The sequence below is a fragment of the Phyllostomus discolor genome, chromosome 2 (assembly GCF_004126475.2).
Source record: "Phyllostomus discolor isolate MPI-MPIP mPhyDis1 chromosome 2, mPhyDis1.pri.v3, whole genome shotgun sequence".
NCBI lineage: Eukaryota > Metazoa > Chordata > Mammalia > Chiroptera > Phyllostomidae > Phyllostomus > Phyllostomus discolor.
In genome coordinates, this window is record NC_040904.2 from 205,101,292 (window position 1) to 205,119,648 (window position 18,357).

The 18,357-nt window shown below is 36.7% G+C and overlaps 1 protein-coding gene across 8 annotated transcripts in view; it reads left to right on the forward strand.

Moving 5' to 3' along the window:
* Window positions 1–18,357, forward strand: part of RIC8B (RIC8 guanine nucleotide exchange factor B) — a 101,414-nt gene that overhangs the window by 45,289 nt on the left and 37,768 nt on the right. For all 8 annotated transcript variants that reach the window (XR_004901700.1, XR_004901701.1, XM_028531765.2 and 5 more), the window contains 4 exons: window positions 1,024–1,118; window positions 10,842–11,070; window positions 11,818–11,913; window positions 16,956–17,100. Coding sequence is in view for 6 of the 8 variants with exons in the window: in XM_028531765.2 (XP_028387566.1) it covers window positions 1,024–1,118; window positions 10,842–11,070; window positions 11,818–11,913; window positions 16,956–17,100 (565 nt within the window). In the remaining 2 variants the exon portion in view is untranslated. The remainder of the gene's footprint in view (window positions 1–1,023; window positions 1,119–10,841; window positions 11,071–11,817; window positions 11,914–16,955; window positions 17,101–18,357) is intronic.

An 18,357-nucleotide genomic window follows, 5' to 3' on the forward strand; every position in this document is an offset into this window, starting at 1 on the left:
TATAAGAGGTATCTTCTTCCTGGAAGGGCTGAGTTACATATCTGAATATAGGATATAGATGTATAATATGTGAGTATATTTCACTTTATATAGACTTGAAATCAATTATATATATACACTGAAGTGGTTTTTTAATTAATAGTTTTTGAAGTAATTAGAGACTTTCTGAAGTATAGCATATCTGGGATTTCTATCACAGTTCTCACTAATTTTATATGTCTTCTTAATTACTAAAATTCTAGAAGAAGAGACATACGACCTTGATGCAGATAATTAAAGAAATTGTAGTGATCCAAAATCTCACTAAAAATAAGGAGTTAAACCAAGTGATTATTCAAAGCTTAGCTTATTTCCTACTGTTTGCCTTCTTCCCTCTAACTCTCTCTGTTTAATACCACGACTAATGAGTAAACATTGGAAAAATAGATAAAACTCAGATCACTGTTTTTCATCACTTGCCCTTAACTGGGGAAACTTAAGAGCAAGATTTGGAGGAACTAGGAGATTAAGAAGATTCATTAAAATGAAGTTGATGGATTATAGATTTTAATCCATTGATTTTGAAAGTTATGAGACATTTTTATTAAGGATGTACAACCTGTTCCTAAAATACCTGATAGCATTACATAGGTATGAACTTTTATGATGATTAGTAAACTGGAACAGTATGCTATTGAACAAAAGAATCTAGACTTTCTAGAAATGAAAAAGATCCCTAGCTGAATTGATCTTAAGGTAAAATAGAGTGGGTAGTGTATGGATGCTGTCCATGTCTCTTTTTGCCTGAAACGCCCTTAAGGGAGGGGTTAGATCAACAACTTCTGGTTTCATTGAGAGGCATTTCTGAAGGTGACTGTAGCTGTTGAGACAATGACTATGACCTCTCCATTTATGTCTCAGTATGACTGTTTTGAAGGGCAGATAGGCCATAAGATGACTCTGAGGGATATAGTGATGTACCAGGCTCCTTCGTTAAGGCATTCACTATCCAATTCTTTCTTCCCTCTTTTTTATTTGCCATAGAGTGATTCTCATCAGTTCCGTGTCATGGCAGCTGTCCTTCGCCATTGTTTACTAATTGTAGGTCCAACCGAAGACAAAACTGAAGAGCTGCACAGGTAGGTAACCTCTCTATTGATATCTCAGTGAAAGACATAATCAGTTCTTGTGGTTTTTGGGCATCTAATTTTAATTGTTACAAGCACAAGGAAGTGAAAATATTATAGTAAATCAGGTAACTGGTTCGTTAGATATCATTACTGTTCTCTGATGAGAAATTTTCATTCTCTCACCTTTGACTTATAAATTGAGCCCCAACAGGAGATCCCAGAACAAGGGTGATAAAAACACCCAGCTGTTGAATACTGTGTGTGGCATTGTGTTAAGTTCTTTATAAAGATTAATTCCTTTTAATCATCACATGGCCTTATGAGGTAGGTCCTACTGTTTTTCACTTTTGATAGATCAAGCAATTTCTCCAAGATCTCATAGCCTTAATAAGTGAAAGCTTTGATTTGAACCCTGCTTTTAATTACTACACTTAAACTAATATGCTCACTAACTTCCTTTAAGAGTATTTACCAAGAAAATATATCTTAAGTAATATTCATTAAATTTTATTAACTTAAAAGAATTGGATCACAGTCTCAATTATTAATATGAGGGGGGGGGCCAAGAAAAACAAATTATCTCCTGGAGGGCGGGCCTTCTGTAGTACAGGCTTCCCCTGCTAGGTGAGTGTTTCAGGAATTCATCTTTATCAGTGTATCAGCTGGCATTGCTGTGAGAGGCTGCATTTGTCTTCAGTGCATTATTTTTGAAGACTCTTTCGTGGCATTTGCCCATTTCATGATTGGGTGATTTACAAGCACACCTGCCCACACCACAATGAGTGTTCAGCAGTTTTTGACTAAAAATTGCCTGACCCCTGTGCCCCACCCTCCCTATTCACCCGATCTCTCTCCGAGCAGCTTTTTTTGTTGTTTCCCCAATAAAAATCCTGAAAGGGAATCATTTTGCCAATGTGGAAAAGTTGAAACAAAAAACAGCAGAAGCACTAAAAGGCATCAGAATTGACATATTCAAAAACTGTTTTTGAGCACTGGAAAAAAAGTCTCAATAAGTGTATTGCATCAAATGGAGAATACTTTGAAGGTGACTGAAGTTTAAACATGTAAGAATAAATAAACAATTTCTTATAAATAAGTTCTGGTTTTTTGGGTCTCCCCAAAAAAGTTACTATAAAAAAAGTTTTATGACTTGCTTGTTAAAGTTTTAATGGACTACTGTTAAAATTTATCATTCTCTGAGAACAACTGAATTAAGTATTAATGTATATTTTTAGTTCTCATAATTTATTTTTTAAAAATATTTATTGTTGAGTTTTAGAGAGGGAGAGTGAGAGGAAGAGGAAGAGAGAGAAACATTCATTTGTTGTTCCACTTATTTATGTATTTATGGCTTGATTTTTGTATGTGCCTTGATCAGGGATGGAACCTACAACCTTGGAGTATCAGGACAACACTCTAACTAACTGAGCTACCTGGCCAGGGCTAGTCCTCTTACTTTCTATTTGAAATCCAGTTTACAGTAATAAGATTTCTTATTTTAACAAAAAAACCGTTCTTGAAGCGTTATAAGAATACAAGGGGCATTTTAAACAAGTCAAATAAATTTAAATCTTCAAAAAACTAACTTTGGCATTACCACTGCTTTACTAATAAATTAAAAAATTGGGATCTTAATAATAGAAATTGCCTTTTGAATATTTATAATATTCTGTTTTCTAAAATATGGCTTACATAAAACTGTAGAAACAGAGTATAAAATGAAACATGCTCTTGTTATTTTTCAAGCAAACCCATATTTTTGTTGTGATTAACAGTTTATTATTTGATATTGCAATCAGTTTATTGGTGGATATCTTTATATTATATACTCTATCCTGCAAGTCTTCAAAAGATTTTTTCACAATTAAAAAGTAATTTTTTATGTACCTGCAAACCAAGAGTTTCTTAAATTTTCTTGGGACTGTGCAATAAATCATTGTGCAGTAACTGCAATAAATCATATCCTCTAAAAAGATTTTATTGAGCATTTTGTCTTACTGTAATTTTTTCATATTCAAGAGGCACTAGAAATCTATATACTCAAAGAAAATGGGGTTTATAAGCCCAGGAGTAAATTGATTTTGGGGGGCTGGGGAAAACAAATACCACAAGTTAAAAAACATTCATATAAAGATGTGAGAACATTCAATACAAAGTGGATGGAAAGTAATTGTTACAGTAGTCACAAAAACATTGCTGAGGATTTCTCTGAAAAATGAATTTAATATTTTAATAGCACTTGGTGTCCATCAAAATAGAGCTAAACTATAGAGGTTTTAAAAATCAGAGTTTTAAAAAAAGTAATCAGATTTTTAATTTTCCTTTAAATATTATCTTTTCTTAAATAATATTTAAAGATATTTTTCTTCAATTTGTTTTTATCTTAAAAGTTGCTTTAAAAAACTACTAGCTACAGTAAATCAAAAGGGTTTTCCTTAGAGCCACAGATAGGATTTGTGAGTAGTATTCTCAAAGGCCTTCCTGGAAGACTGAGGTTGCTGCTGACTTGACAGTTTATCTGGGATGGCCCTGCCTATCCCTTTAATCAGAATTAAAGTGATTAGTATCTTTTGAGCAGTAATGAATCTAGGCTAATCCATTTAGTACAGAGAAAACTGCATTGACCCCAGAGGGCTATTTTATAGTAGCCTTACTAGAATTGTAATATCTACTAAATTCTGCTCATTTGTAGTGATCCCGAAAACAGTTTGTGTATGTGTGAGACATAAGTTTAAGAAAAAATGTCAGAGTGTTTTAATGGAACATCTCATTCCATTTTTAAGTTATTTGCTAAGAGTTTTTTTTTTACACTGATTTGTTTTAAGGAAAAATGTAATGAAATAGGTAAACCTGGACAGTATAGTATATGGGCCTCACTATAATGAAACTCAAAGGGTTACAATAATGATTAAATGAGAAATTAATAAAGCACTCTATCCCTGGCACTGAGTAAGCTCTCAGGAACTGGGGGAGCTGCTACAGCTGCCTCCATAACACCCTATTACTATTGTTCATAACAAGCACATGGCCTTTGAGATCCAATACTCAGTTCCAGATCTCTTTTTAAACATTGTTTCTTGATTTTGATATTTTGTTTTGGAATTTATTTCTATGTTTATCCTGGGATTGTGTAGAGAAATATTTTCTGTTAATCTGTTTTTCTCAAGCCATGTATGTTGAATGATACATGCGTGTATGGAACCTATAAGGGTGCTATAGGAGATAAGTGAGTAAAAAAATGGCTTGGCAGCTGTTGTCTCAGTAAGACAGTGCTTCCCTCCACCCCCTCGCCCAGACAAATCGAGAAGGCATAAACATAGAAATAAAATGAATTAGCTCACAATGACAGTTGACTTGACCTTAATTTTCACTAATCAACATCTTAGTTTTTATAATCTGTTTGTTGTATTTCATTTTTTTTTTGTCTGTACTTCTGGTAACAACTTAAATGGTTGTTGGTATGATCCACCTTCTTTGCTACATTAAAGGACAGCCTAATTCTGTTCATTTGTACTATCTGCCTGAAAGTATTTTTAGTCCTCTTGTCCATAATCAATAAGCTTATGCATTAACACTTAGCCCCAAAAAAGTTGCATGTGGATGTGGTTGTGGTTGTGGTTTTGTTTTGGAAAGAAGGAGAAGATGGGAATGGCATATACACTGGAAAGGATTAAAAAGGAGAGGGCCAGGTCTGATTTAACATCTTTTAGCCTCTCCATCTAAGTTCCTTCACTCAGCACACAGACATCTACAGAGTATTTTTTTTCTCTCTCAAAAGAGCCAATGTGTTTAAAAAGTATTTACCTCCTACTTTTTTGTTGTTGTTGTTTCTTTGTTTAGACCAATTCATTTTATGTCATATATTGAAGGGAACACCTCATTACAATGCTAAGCACAATGTCTTTTTCCCCCCAGCTGTATTGAGATGTAATCGACATGTAACATTATATAAGTTTAAGGTGTACAGCATGTTGATTTGATATCCTTATATATTGCAAAATAACTAGCACTATAACATTGGCTAAGCATAGTGACTTACACATGACAGACTTAATGTATGTTTGAAAATTACATGATTTCATTTTGGCTTGTATTTATTAACTGAATGCTTACCATATCTTAGGCACTAAGTTGAGTGCTGGGGCAACAGAGATGAATATAGTACAATCTATGTTCCCCACAGCTCCCTAGGGAGTAAAACAGGCCGTAAGTAAATAAGTGGGAGTGTTTTGGTGATTGTCGTGTTAGACATGAAAAAGGGGAGTTTGTCCAGAAAGGTCAGGGAAGGCAGTTTTATTCTTGTTGTTAGCATCACAATTCTTAGTTTTTTAACTTGGTTTTCACTGTAAATAACAGTTACCTAGGTGAACAGATATTTTCTGAACTTAGGCTGAACAGCATATGTCAGGTACTTGAAGGACTCAATTCCACAGTGCACACTCGAGGAACATAGAGTCTAAATGGAGAGACAAGACATAAATATTATGAAAAGTTAAATAACAATTCAAGACAAGAATAGAAGAGATATCACAAGATAGTTTTCGAGTAGTCTCCCAGTGAATTAATTATTGAAATAGTAATTGCAATAGAATTCAAAGGACAGACTCACTATGTTCTAGCATGATGAAGGGACTCATCCTCATCATCATTCATACTGTACCTGTTCTCCATCCTCATCCAGGCCGCTGCTCCCTGGGGATTTCTTTTTCTCCCCTATCCCTGTGTAGGTTTACTTCCTTTTCTCTGTATTCTAAAGCATTGATTGGTTCATCATTTCAGCCCACCAGCCTTCAAGCATCCAAGCCTAGATCTGTCTGACTGTCTTCTTTCTCTGCTTCTAAACTCAGGCTGCTCAGTCTTGTGGAAAGTTTTACCTAACCTGTCAGCTTGGTTCATCCTCTTCGCTGCATGCAGAGCTGTTTTTCCAAAAGCAAATCTCTGCTTAGAATCCTCTCATGGCTCCCCTATGTCTTTATAATTAAGAGCAAATTTCTTTGTCACTGTGCATTTATCAATGATCTGCAGTTTCATCTGGGAAATCTGTTCCCCTGGCTTTTGCATCTACTCCTTTGCCAGCACAAAGGACTTTGCAAGCCCTTACTCTGGCATAAGGGCACCAGTAACCCATATAGTTTAACATATACCTCATCATGGCAGCCCTTTATAAATTTCCCCACCCTAGTTCACACACATACCCCTTTCAGGTCTTTCTGGTCTTGTTGCCTACTAAGGTCCCTCATTGAAGGCCTTGTTCTTTGCCTTACTTAGACTTATGGGCCTGTTTTCAGTTCCACACTGACACCGTATTCTCTCATTCTCCCAGATTTCGCACTTTCCTCCTATAGTATAATATGTCCACCAGTCAAAAGCTCCTTAATAGTTGCCATTTACTATGTGCTAAGCAGAGTGCTTTATATGCTTTTTTTTTTTTTTTTTTACTAAACCCTCACATCACCCTGGTGGGATAAACATTTCTCTTTACTTTAGAGATAAGGACGCCAAGGCCTAGAAGAGGTCAGTTATTTGTGTAAGGCACACTTTTAGTAAGAGGCAACCTGAAATTCGGCCCATTTCTTTACAAATTATGTTATGCTGCCTTTCCTTAGGAAAAGGAGTATATTTTATTTATCTTTATATATTTAGCACCTAACACAAGGCATAGTAAGTATTTGTGGAGAATGAAGTGAGTTTCATGCTAGTCTTAAAGAATGAGAATGTTCTAGGCAAGAGAAATTGTAGACAAATACAGGAATAGAGAACAATGACCAGAGGACTATGGGTTTAAAAGATTCCGCTTTGCTGAGAGCAGCATTCTGGTCCGGGTTTTCTTGACACTTCCCTGTCTGCTACCGCTCCAGTCTTCTCCTGCCCTTGGCAGAAAACTCCTCTAGGTGTTGGCTATCTGATTCTTCTATCATCCCCTCTTGAATACAATCTACTCAGGCTTTAGCCCCAGTAGTGCACCAGAATGGCTGTTACTAAGGTCCCTAGTGACTTCTGTGTTGCTAAATCCAGTGGACATTCCTCGGTTGTCATCTTATTTAATCTGTCCACATTTGTCACAGGTGACTCTCGGCTTACTTATATACTTTTTTCCAGGATGCCATACTATATGGGTCTTCCTCCTACCTCACTAGTTGTAATTTCTTCCTTTGGTCCTCAGGTTCCGTATGATCTAGTTCCCCAGCCAGGCTCAGCCCTCATTGTTTTCCAGTCCACACTCTCTCCCTGACAGATCTAATCCAGTCATCTATCTTTAAATACCATCTCCATGCTAATGACTCCTCAGTTTGTATCTCTAATCCAGATCCCTCTTCCTGAACTCGACTCTGTAACTAACTTCCTACTAACACCTCCACTAGGAAGTCTAATAGACATCCCAAATTTAATATTTTCACAATTCAACTTAACCTTCCCCTAAAAAGCTGTTTTCTCCAACAGTATTTCCCATTTCGGATTATGGTAACTCCAGCTTTCCACTTGCTAAAGCTAGAACCTTGGATTCTCACACCCTGCATTAGCCTGTCAGGAAGTCCTTCAGAATGTATCCAGGTCTAACCACTTCACTGTTATTCCTGTTCACTCACCTGAATTACTAGAGAAACACCCTAACTGGTCTTCCTCAGCTTTGATATCGTGCCACCTGATCTCAACATAAGTTAGAGTATGTCACTGTGCAGACCCCTTCCGCAGCTCCCCATTTCACTCGTAATAGAAACTAAAGTTATAAAAGCCTGCAAGACCAATGTGACCCCCTGTTATCCCTTTGGTCTTCCGTCCACTTCTTCCTGTGTATGGTGGTTCAACCACACCAACCTCTTTGCACCTCAGGCCTGCCACTGCTCTAGCCCTGGGGCCTTTGCTTCTTGCTCTTCTTTCTGGAAAGCTCTTTCCCCAGGGAACACATGGCTGACTCCCTAACTTCCTTTAAATCTTTGCTTAAATGGCAGCACCTCAGTGAAGTCTGCCCTAACCACCCTACTCAAAATTACAGCCCATATGTCCTGACTATCTTACCCTCCTGGGTTTTCCTCCCAGACCACTTAGTTACCTTCTATTCAGTATTTGTTTTATTTACTTTTCATTGACTGTTCTCTCCATACTGCCTGAAGCAATACCTAGCACAGGTAATTAATAAATAATTACTGAATTGAGTGAGATTAAAATGAATTTAGGTATTTACACCTGAAAATCTTGGGGAAATATTAAGGTTCATTTAAGTAGATTTTGCAGCTGTGAATAAAGATAGTGATCCCCAAACATAAAGAAGATACATTTGTCCAGGAAGATTTGTTAACAGCTGTGGGTCTGCAGGTACTGTTAATCATGTTCTTAATGTCATTTGTTATTAAATTATGTTTAGTCCAGCAATTGATACAGGACTGGATTTTAGATTGCTTTCCCTCTCCCACAGCAAGGCTTTAATCAGGGCATTAGGAGCTCTAAATAGTCCTTGCTTTTAAATCTGCATATCAGGAGGGGGCTGGGAGTATGAGTGGGAGGATGTCATGTCCCAGTGATTAATGATCTCTAGGAAGCTGAAAAGGGGAGAGTAATATACACACTATTTCTACCCCCTGGAGTAGGAATGCAAACACCATTGTGTGGATCTGTGCATAGTCACTGACTTCCTGGTAGCTGGAGAATTTCATACACTCTTCTACCACAAATAAAACTGTCAGAGAAGTGACAGAGCTCAAAAAGCTGGCCTTTCTTGCTTTAAAAGAATAGTTCAAACACAGTGAGCCAGAAAATTAATTTTGTAGTTGTTTGGAAACCCAGTTGTTTAATAAGAAATGAGAAAATTGGGACTTTCCTTGAAAAGCCTAAAACCTCCAAATATTTGTTGAATCAGACTGTACATTTGGTTTCTTAAATTTGCTGAGTTCCTGGATCCTGCCTATTTTTAATGAATTTAAATGGAGACATTCCTTTGTAATGAAATGCATCGTCTTAAACTTTTCAGTGTGGTCTCTATGGTAGATGCAGAGAATTATACTGTCGATGGACTTCAGAGCCTATTGCCCTATGTGTTAAAAAACAAAAATCCTCTAACATTTCAGAATGGTTTGTGCAGTTTTAGAAAGTAATTCTAAAGTAGAGTTCTTTTGTTTCTTTTAACTCTATCGAATGTATGATATTTAATAACAGTTTCCAAATGTTTAAGTCAGAAGTGAAACATTTTTAACTGTAGATAAGGAACTACAGATGTTTGCAAAAAAATTTTTAAAGAAGAGTTGTGGAGAAAGTACTTTATTTCAGCCATTTGTGATTATTTACAAATAACCAAAATTAGGGATTTTAACTGTAGTAGTAACAGCAGCAGCAGCAGCAGCCGTAGTAAATTTGTAGTGGGGACAACCAGATAGCTTTTATTTTACCAGTAACCATTCATTCTTAGGACTTGTTAAACTGTTTTTGTTCTTGGTTAAGTTTTCTTCGATACCCTTTACATTACCACTCATTGCTCTGTGTTGTCTACTTTTAAAACTTTGATTTGTTATTTTTCTCATAAGAATATAGAAAAGAACTACTCATTTGAGGGGAAATGGAGCCTATGCTCCAGCGTAAAGGAGAGAAAAAACTTGTACTTTATTTCTGTTTTGTTCATTTTGTTGTATTTTTGAGAGTGTCACTATAGTCTAAATTAAAAGGAACTACTGTGATCTAAATTAAGACAGCATCTGATAGATTAAGCCCTGAATTTGGTTTCCAAGTGGTTAGACTTTTAAATTGCATTTGCAAGAGTTTATTTTTAGTCAGGATGTGGTTATTTTTAGATGTGCTTCTCTGTCACTAGGAAATGTAATGCCTGTCTTTCCATTGTTGTTTATCAGGAAGTTCTGAGGCGCAGGCTTGTAAGATCCAGGGAGCACAGAAACCGACTCTCCCCTGAAAGAACATGAAATAGCCGGTGAAGGGAAATATGTTCGTTGAGAACATGTCTAATTTTTAAATTGTTGGTGTCATTTTAATCTCTTATACACTGAACAAGAGTGCAAGATTTTTAGGGAATACCAAAAATATAAGGTTTGGGTTCCCCCTGCTGGTGTGCATTCCAGGCTTGTGTATTCATTAACATATAGCAGAAAGGCCTTGGGGAGAGAGATGGAAAATAACTGTGTTGGCCTCTTTTAAAGAGACCCGGTGCTGAGAGAGCGAGAAAAAGCACCTTTACCCATTTTCTACAGATGTCTTACCAAAAAAATGAGGTGATCTAAAAATTGTATTTTCTACATCTAGAAAGAGCAAAACTTAATCCTACAATATTTGGTTTTTAATGTTGCTGCCTGTGGTAAGCTGCTTATATACAGAGCTTCTCAAATGCTTTATGTTGTAATCTAAGGAATAATAAAACACCAGTAGATCCACAAAAGGATTTAAAACCCCAAGGAAAAAAAGCAAAGCTAGCATTGTGTTGTAATAAAATTAAAGAGCTGGCGTTAAAGCTCACTAATTCCTATTTTAGCATTTTAGAAAGTGGCATGACATCATGTGATTGTGTGTGTGTCCATTTAACATCTGTTCTTTCTAATTTGTCTTATGTGTATTTGAAATAGTTCTCTTTATTTTCTATCTCTTAATCAGTAAATGCCAAGTAATACTGAAGGCTCATTTTAAAAAAGAAAAATTTTAATTGACTCCTAAAAGTCACTTCTGAACTTACTATGTTTGCATTTTAAAGGACTATTCAATCAAATTAAAATATTGTATTTTTAAATCGCTTTTCAGCAACGCAGTCAACCTTTTAAGCAACGTTCCGGTCTCTTGTTTGGATGTTCTCATTTGTCCATTAACCCACGAAGAAACAGCCCAAGAGGCAACGACTCTAGATGAACTGCCCAGTGATAAGACGTCTGAGAAAGAAACAGTTTTGAAAAACAATACGATGGTGTACAATGGTATGAATATGGAGGCCATTCATGTTTTACTCAATTTTATGGAGAAGAGAATAGACAAGGTAAGACTGACAGAATGGAGTCCTTGGGGAAATGCTCATAAGGAATGTAAATGTGCCGCACGTGGCGTGATAACATCACAGGACATGGTTTTAAAATCTGAGCTTTTTAAAATACCTGACATCTTGCATAATTATTTGTACTCTGGAAAGTACTTTATTATAATATGTGATAAACTGCTGAAACACCATTTGCAGCTTTATTTGTTTAAAGCTGAAAATTGTGTTGCTGCAATGCCAAAATTGTGACTAGTACCTGAAAACAAGGGAAAAATTACCTTTCCAGGTAGGTATTTTGTAAATCCTGGAAGTAAAAATTATCCTCCCCCGCAAAAAAAGAACTTAATGATAAGTGCTTTCCATAATATCTAAAAGATATTTTTAAAAGAAAAATCACCAACTTTCCATTTGTTGTGAGTTGCATCTGTCACTTGCTTTGCAAGTAACTATATTGAAAGGCAGCAAGGTAATTGGAGGGGGGAGATCTTCAAAACCTTTGCCTCATTTAAGCCCCTTGGTTAAGCCAGTGAGGACCCTACAAAAAAATAGCAAAATTCAGGAAGGATAAAAATAAGCCTTAGTAATGTGAAGTTAACTGATGAAATGGAACTATTGTTAGGAAAATAATTTTTAAAGCTTTGGTAACATAAAATGTCTCCCCCTCAAAAAGGTGTATTATATGCTGTTATATGGAGGAAAGTAATACTGTTAGAAACTAAACTGATGTAGCATGTACGGTTTTCTTTTTAGGGAAGCAGCTATAGAGAGGGCTTAACGCCAGTTCTCAGCTTATTAACAGAATGTTCCCGAGCCCATCGAAACATCAGAAAATTTCTCAAAGATCAGGTAACTGCTCAATGCACATTACATCAAAAAGTTAATCTTCTGTGTGGAGTTTTTAAACATAGAATTAATGAGTTGAATTCTTTCTTAATGTTTTTTTCCAGAAAGTCAGAAACTCAGAAAAGTTTGTTTTAGTTTATGAAATCTTCCTAATTCAGAAATAAGTGATCCTGTCTATTTTTTGAGTCATTTATTCTTTTAATCAACAAATATTTATTGAAATCTACTCTATGCTGTGCGCTAAGCATTGTTCTAAGCATTGAAATACAGATGAAGTCTTTGCCTTGCAGTGTTTATCTTACACTGGGGGACAAAAAGTAAACATAAATATATGATATAATGGCAAGTAGGGATACGTGTTCTGAAGATAGGTGCAGCAGGGGAAGGGGAGGCTTAGGAATAAAGGAGGTCCTTTCTAAGCAAAGGACATTTGAGCAGAAATTTGAATAAATAAGAAGAGGATTTCTGAGAATATTCTGGAAGAGGAATGTACCAGAGAGAACAAGTTCAAAGTCCCTAAGAGGAGACGATGCTTTGGAATGCTTAAGAAAAAGCAAGAAGGCTAGATAACAGTGTGCCAGGGGAAGAGTGGTGAATGAAGTACAAGAGGTAAGCAAGAACTAAATAACTTGAGATTGTGTAGGACTTTTGATTCTCTTTAAGTGCAGTGGGAAAACATTGGACCATTCAGAGCAGGGGAGTGATGTGACCTCATTTGAAGATAACTCTGGCCACTGTATGTAGAATAGATTAGGAGCGTAAGTAGGTGAGAGGAGACCGGCCCAAAGAGAGCTGATGATGAAGGTTTGGAGTAGGGTGGTAGTAGTTAGAGGTCGTGGTAAGAAATCATCTTTCCATCACTGCGTCTGTACCACCGTATCTTTTGTCTCCCCCTCCATCACAATGGATGAATTGTCCCTGCTTCCTTCTGTGGCCAGCGTCTGCACTTCATCCTGGATCCCTTTCCCTCTCACCTTCTCAAGAACTTGGTTCCTGCATTTATTCCCTCTCTTTCTTCTTACATTAATATTTTTTAATGTATTGGTCATCTCTACTTGTACCCAAACACAACTCCCATTACAAACAAAAAACCCTCCCTTAACACTACTTCTCAAGCTGCTTCCCCATTTTTCTGCCCTTCTTTAGCAGTGTTCCTCTTGATTTCCTTCAGCAGTCATGGGTTTGAAAATCATCTAAATAGTGACAATTCCCAAATTTCTATCCCCTAAGGTCCAGACTTATATAGCAAACTACCTACTCATCTCCTCCCACTAAATGTGCAGTAAGTTATAAGCTTTTTTTTTTTCCTTACCTGAGGACATGCTTATTGATTTTACAGAGTGGGAAAGGAAGGGAGAGAGAGAGAGAATGAGGGAGAGAAACATCAGTGTGAGAGAGAAACATCAATCAGTTGTTTCTTTTATGCCCCCTGACTGGGGACCAAACGCGCAACCTAGGCATGTGCCCTGACCTGGAATCAAACCCACAACTTGTTGGTTTACCAGACAGTGCTCCTGAGCCACACTGCTCAGTGCAGATGTGTAGTAAGTAGCTTAAGTTTAACGTATCCCAAACTAATCTCTTGATTTTTCATCCCCTCTACCCTATTTCTTCTCTTCCTTTACACATTCCAGTACATGGTACCACTATTCATCCCATTGTTCACTTATTGCCTTACAGAATTTCCCCTAATAAATGAACCAGGTTCATTTTCCCCCTTTATGTTTGTGGTCAAGATTTAATAAGCACTTCACTCTGTGTGGAGCACATTAATAGATGTTGCTGATTAGGAGAGATTAGAAAGTAGGGAGTCTGTCTTTGAGGAATGTATAGTCTGGTGGAGGAAGAGAGAAGTATTATAAAAGCATAAATAATCATTTAAGCAACATAAACTAGTTAATTAATGAATTAAGGTCATTTCCAAGTTTGACTATGTTAAGACATTCTACTGTGACCAGGAGGACTTGATGAAGAATAATAAATGAATATACTTTAAGTTTTATACATTTTGCTTCTTCACATAGGAGATCCAGGTACAACTAAACTATTTAGATTTTGCTCTCTCTAATCAGACAGCCAAAAAACCTTATTTGTTAAACAGCTTCTTTATATGAAGGTTTTGGGTCACCCATTATATAGATATAAAAGGTTATGAGAGCCACTCCCTGTCCTCAAAGAAACACTACAGTATAGATAAGTAGCTGAAACTCGACAAGTGGATGAAATTGTGCCTTGTAACTAAAGATACAGGGCACAATACACAAATCCACTTTCCTTCTGAGGAGGATGCACTGTAGAGTGTGATAATCAGGAAAAGCAGAACTTAAAAGTAACAGATGACTAGCTTTGATAATAGGGTAAATGGAACCATGGCTAACTAATTATTATGCCCTGTAGTTAATACCTGATGAAATCCTACTCATGTTTACCCAAAGGAAATTGGTCTTGAGTATTCTGTATTTGGGCAGGTAGAAAAAGAATAGATAGTAGAAATGACTGATCTGAGTTGGGTTAGTCTGGACAGGCGTATAGAAGAGTGAGGATGCTGTGAATGTGAAAAATAAGCTGGACAAGATTTGTCAAAGGAAAGAAAGATTGTTGGAGGGTAGTATTTGGGAGGCAAAAGAAAGGGTCCATACCTATGGAGTTTGTCTAGGAGAGATGCATAAAAATAAAAACATCAACATTTCACTTAAAAAGCGTATTTTAAGGAGCCCAAAATACAGCTAACAAAAATTTTATGTGATAACCTTTGTTGATAGATTCTGTACTCTGGAACTATGGGAACATGCTACGTGAAATCGTTTGTTATAAGTCTCATTCTCCTAGAATTAGAAGGTAAACTGAGTACGGTTGACTGAGTCAAATAGTAAGACTTTACTGTACAACTGTGTTGTGCCTGTTGAACACACAGGGCATTGTGCTCTAGCCTGCCCTTTCAGGGACGTTAAAATAGGGATTTTGTAAACCCTTTGGGTAGGTTGCTCAATTTTTTGAGACTTTGTTTCCATTTTCATCCACAGTTATATCTCCTAGTTTCCAGTACCTCCTGATACATGGTAGGCACTCAGTATAGAGAGTGAGGGAAGGAAGAAAATAAGTGGAATGGATTAAATAAAATAATATACATATAAAAGGTCCTGCACAGTAAATTATTATTTTACTCTTTGTCTATCCTCGTTTGTTAGCATAGTATCTAGCTTATAGAAGTCACTTTTTAAAAGTGACATGAATTGATTTATTCTTCCTTCAGACAGGAATTATTGCCTATAATATACCAGGCACTGAGAAGAGTAAACAAAACAAATTTCTGCTCCCATGCCACACTGACTCTCGCAGGAGAAGACAGGCAATAAAGAAATAAATAAATACTGTGTCTGGTGGTGATCAATGCTATGAGGAAAATTAAAGTGGAAGGGCGGTAAAGAAGAATGGTAAAGGAGTGTCTTCCTATAAGTGACATTTGAACAGAGACCTGAGGGAGTAAGGGAATAAACCATTGCAAGTTTCTAGAAAAAGATATTCTGGGCAAAGGGAGCAGCAAGTGCAAAGACCAAGAAGCAGGAAGTGGCCTGGCGTGTTTAAGGGGTTCCATGGAGGTTTGTGTGGCTGTATCAGTGTAAACAAGTAGTAGAAAAGTAACAGGAAGCGGGAGTATGTGAAACCCAAGGCAGTTGTAAGGACCTCATCTTTTACTATGAGTGGGATGAGAAGCCATGGGAACTGGAGGACATTGGGAAGAGAAGACATGATCTGACTTTCAAAGGATCATCCTGGCTGGTGTCTAGAGAATAAATCATCAAAAGATCAGGATGGAAGCAGAGACCACTTAGGAGGCTGTGGCAAAGTCCAGGTGAAAAGTATTGGTAGCTCAGATTTGGTAATACCAGAGGAGGTAGTTAGAAGCGGTTGGATTGTGCATATATTTGAAGGTAGAGCCAAAAGTAATTTGTGGATAGATTGAATGTGGGTGTGAAAGAGAGGAGTCAAGGATATTTCCAAGGTTTTTGTATCCAACAGTGGGAAGAATGGACTTGCCATTTAATGAGATAGAAAACTACAGAAGGAACAGTTTTGCTGGAAGCATCAAGAGTTTTGTTTAGAACATGCTACATCCGAGAGGCCTATAAAATTCTGGAGGTCAGAGAAGAAATCAAAATGAAGATGTAACTTAAGGAGCTATCAGTATATAGAGAGCATGTAACACCATGATACTGGATGAGATCACCCCGTAGAGTAAGTGAAAATGGTGAAGAAACATTGCTCAAGAACTCAACCTTTGAATAGTCAAATACTCAGAAAACAAGAAAGAAGTGAGTCAGTAGAAGAAACAGAAGAAACAACCAGTGATATGAGAGGGAACCCAGAGGAGGGATGCAGTCTGGGTAGATGGATGGGTGACCCTGAGCAAACGAAACCAAGCAAGTTACATAAGCCTTCTGAGGCCCGGTCTATACAACTGGGATGATGGATGATGGTGATGTCACTACCTCCCATGCAAGGTTACTGTGAGGATTGATTATGGAAAATAATATATATCACCTATTATAGCAACTAGCGCATAGAAAGGAATAGTAGCCATTTTTATTATAAAATAAAACAAGTACAGGTTTTTTTCTAGTAAATAGAAAATGTTGCAGGAATTAAAAGAAGGGAAAAATCTATATGAGTCAGTGTATTAAGGGAGCCTCCACGGAATAAAGAAAAACTTGACCCAGACTTGAAAATGGATTTTGATAGAGGCAAGCAGAGACATTCCAGGTGCTGTGATGAATAGAAGCCCAGAGATGGATTTGAGTATGTCGCTGGTACAGTGAAGAGATGTTTCTCTTCAAACAAAATACCACTACAGGCATGGACTTAATTGAGGTTTGTTTTTGTTGTTATTTAGTTTTATTTGGAAGCGTATTTATTTTTTAAATATTTTTTTCCACTCTTACAAACCTGAGCTCAGTAGACATTTAAAGACTAACCGGTTTCATAATGTCATCCTTGCTTGCTCTAGCACCCATGAGTGATGGTGGTTTTTGCATTTGTACCATTAGGTTTTACCACCACTGAGGGATGTGACAAATCGACCTGAAGTCGGCTCAACTGTGAGAAATAAGCTGGTGCGCCTCATGACACATGTTGACCTTGGAGTCAAACAAATTGCTGCTGAATTCCTTTTTGTCCTTTGTAAGGAGAGAGGTAGGTCAAACGCTCCTTGCCCTCTACTTTTATATTTATCTGAGGGAGTTTGAAAAATCTTTCTGATGGTAGTAGCTATATCATTCCACCCTTTTCTGAGGTACTCTCTATCTGTTCTATTAGAGGCCTGAGGAGATACTAAAAGTAATCATTTAAAGGTATTTTCTGTATGCTTCTCAATTTATTGAGACAGGCAGATATACAACCAAACACACTCACACTTAAACTCGGTCTTCTATATCCTTAACCCAGACTTCTTAAATCTTGATGAATCAGGATCTGGATCCATTATGAAAAATCTTCATAGCTAATTCAGGTGCTGTATTAGTTCTGGTTTTGATAACCAGAAAAAAAAGCCTGTGTTAATTCCCCTTTTAATTCCTCTTGCATTTAAAGCCATAGGAGCTTTGGTTTCTTCACTAAGTTCTTTTTTCCCCCCCTAAGATTGTATTTATTTATTTATTTTTAGAGAGAAGGGAAGAGAGGGAGAGAAACCTCTCCCCTCTTCTTGATCAGTTGCCTCTTGTATATGCCCCGACCTGGGACTGAACAAGTGACCTTTCGCTTTGCGGGATGATGCCCAACCAACTGAGCCACACTGGCCAGGGCTCTTGGCTAAGTTCTTTAGTCAATAAATTGTTAGAGTGTGAGCTATATAATGTACTAGATAGTAGTACAAAAGTGTGTAAGAGACAGCCTTTATCCTTGAGATAGGGTAAGATAGAAGTAGAAAGATGCTTAAAAATAACTATACAGCATAACTACATTACAACATAATAAATGCTGTTTTATAAGTATAAAAAATTTATTGTCTTCTGAGATACATGTAACAATTTAATGTTCCCTAAAATTTAAAATTGTATGGGTTATTTGCTCTGCAAAAGGCAAGTTCTCCAAACAAGGAACTGTGACTGTTATTCTGATACTCTTACCTATTTCTTCAACTCCTAGTTTATAAACATACTGGTATAAAAGTCCCATCTAAGCAGATTTTATTTTCCACTATTTTATAGTATCTAAGTTTTGTGAGATAGATCATTTGGAAGTAGAACATTTTATTCATGTCTCTCAAAATCTTAAGTCAGTTCAATTCTTTTTTTTTTACCCCAGCTTTATTGAGGTATAATTAACAAATAAAACTGTATACATTTAAAGTATATAACATGATGATTTGACATAAATACACATTATGAAATTATTATCATGTTAGGATAATACATTCACTATCTCATATAGTTACTGTGTGTGGTAAGAACA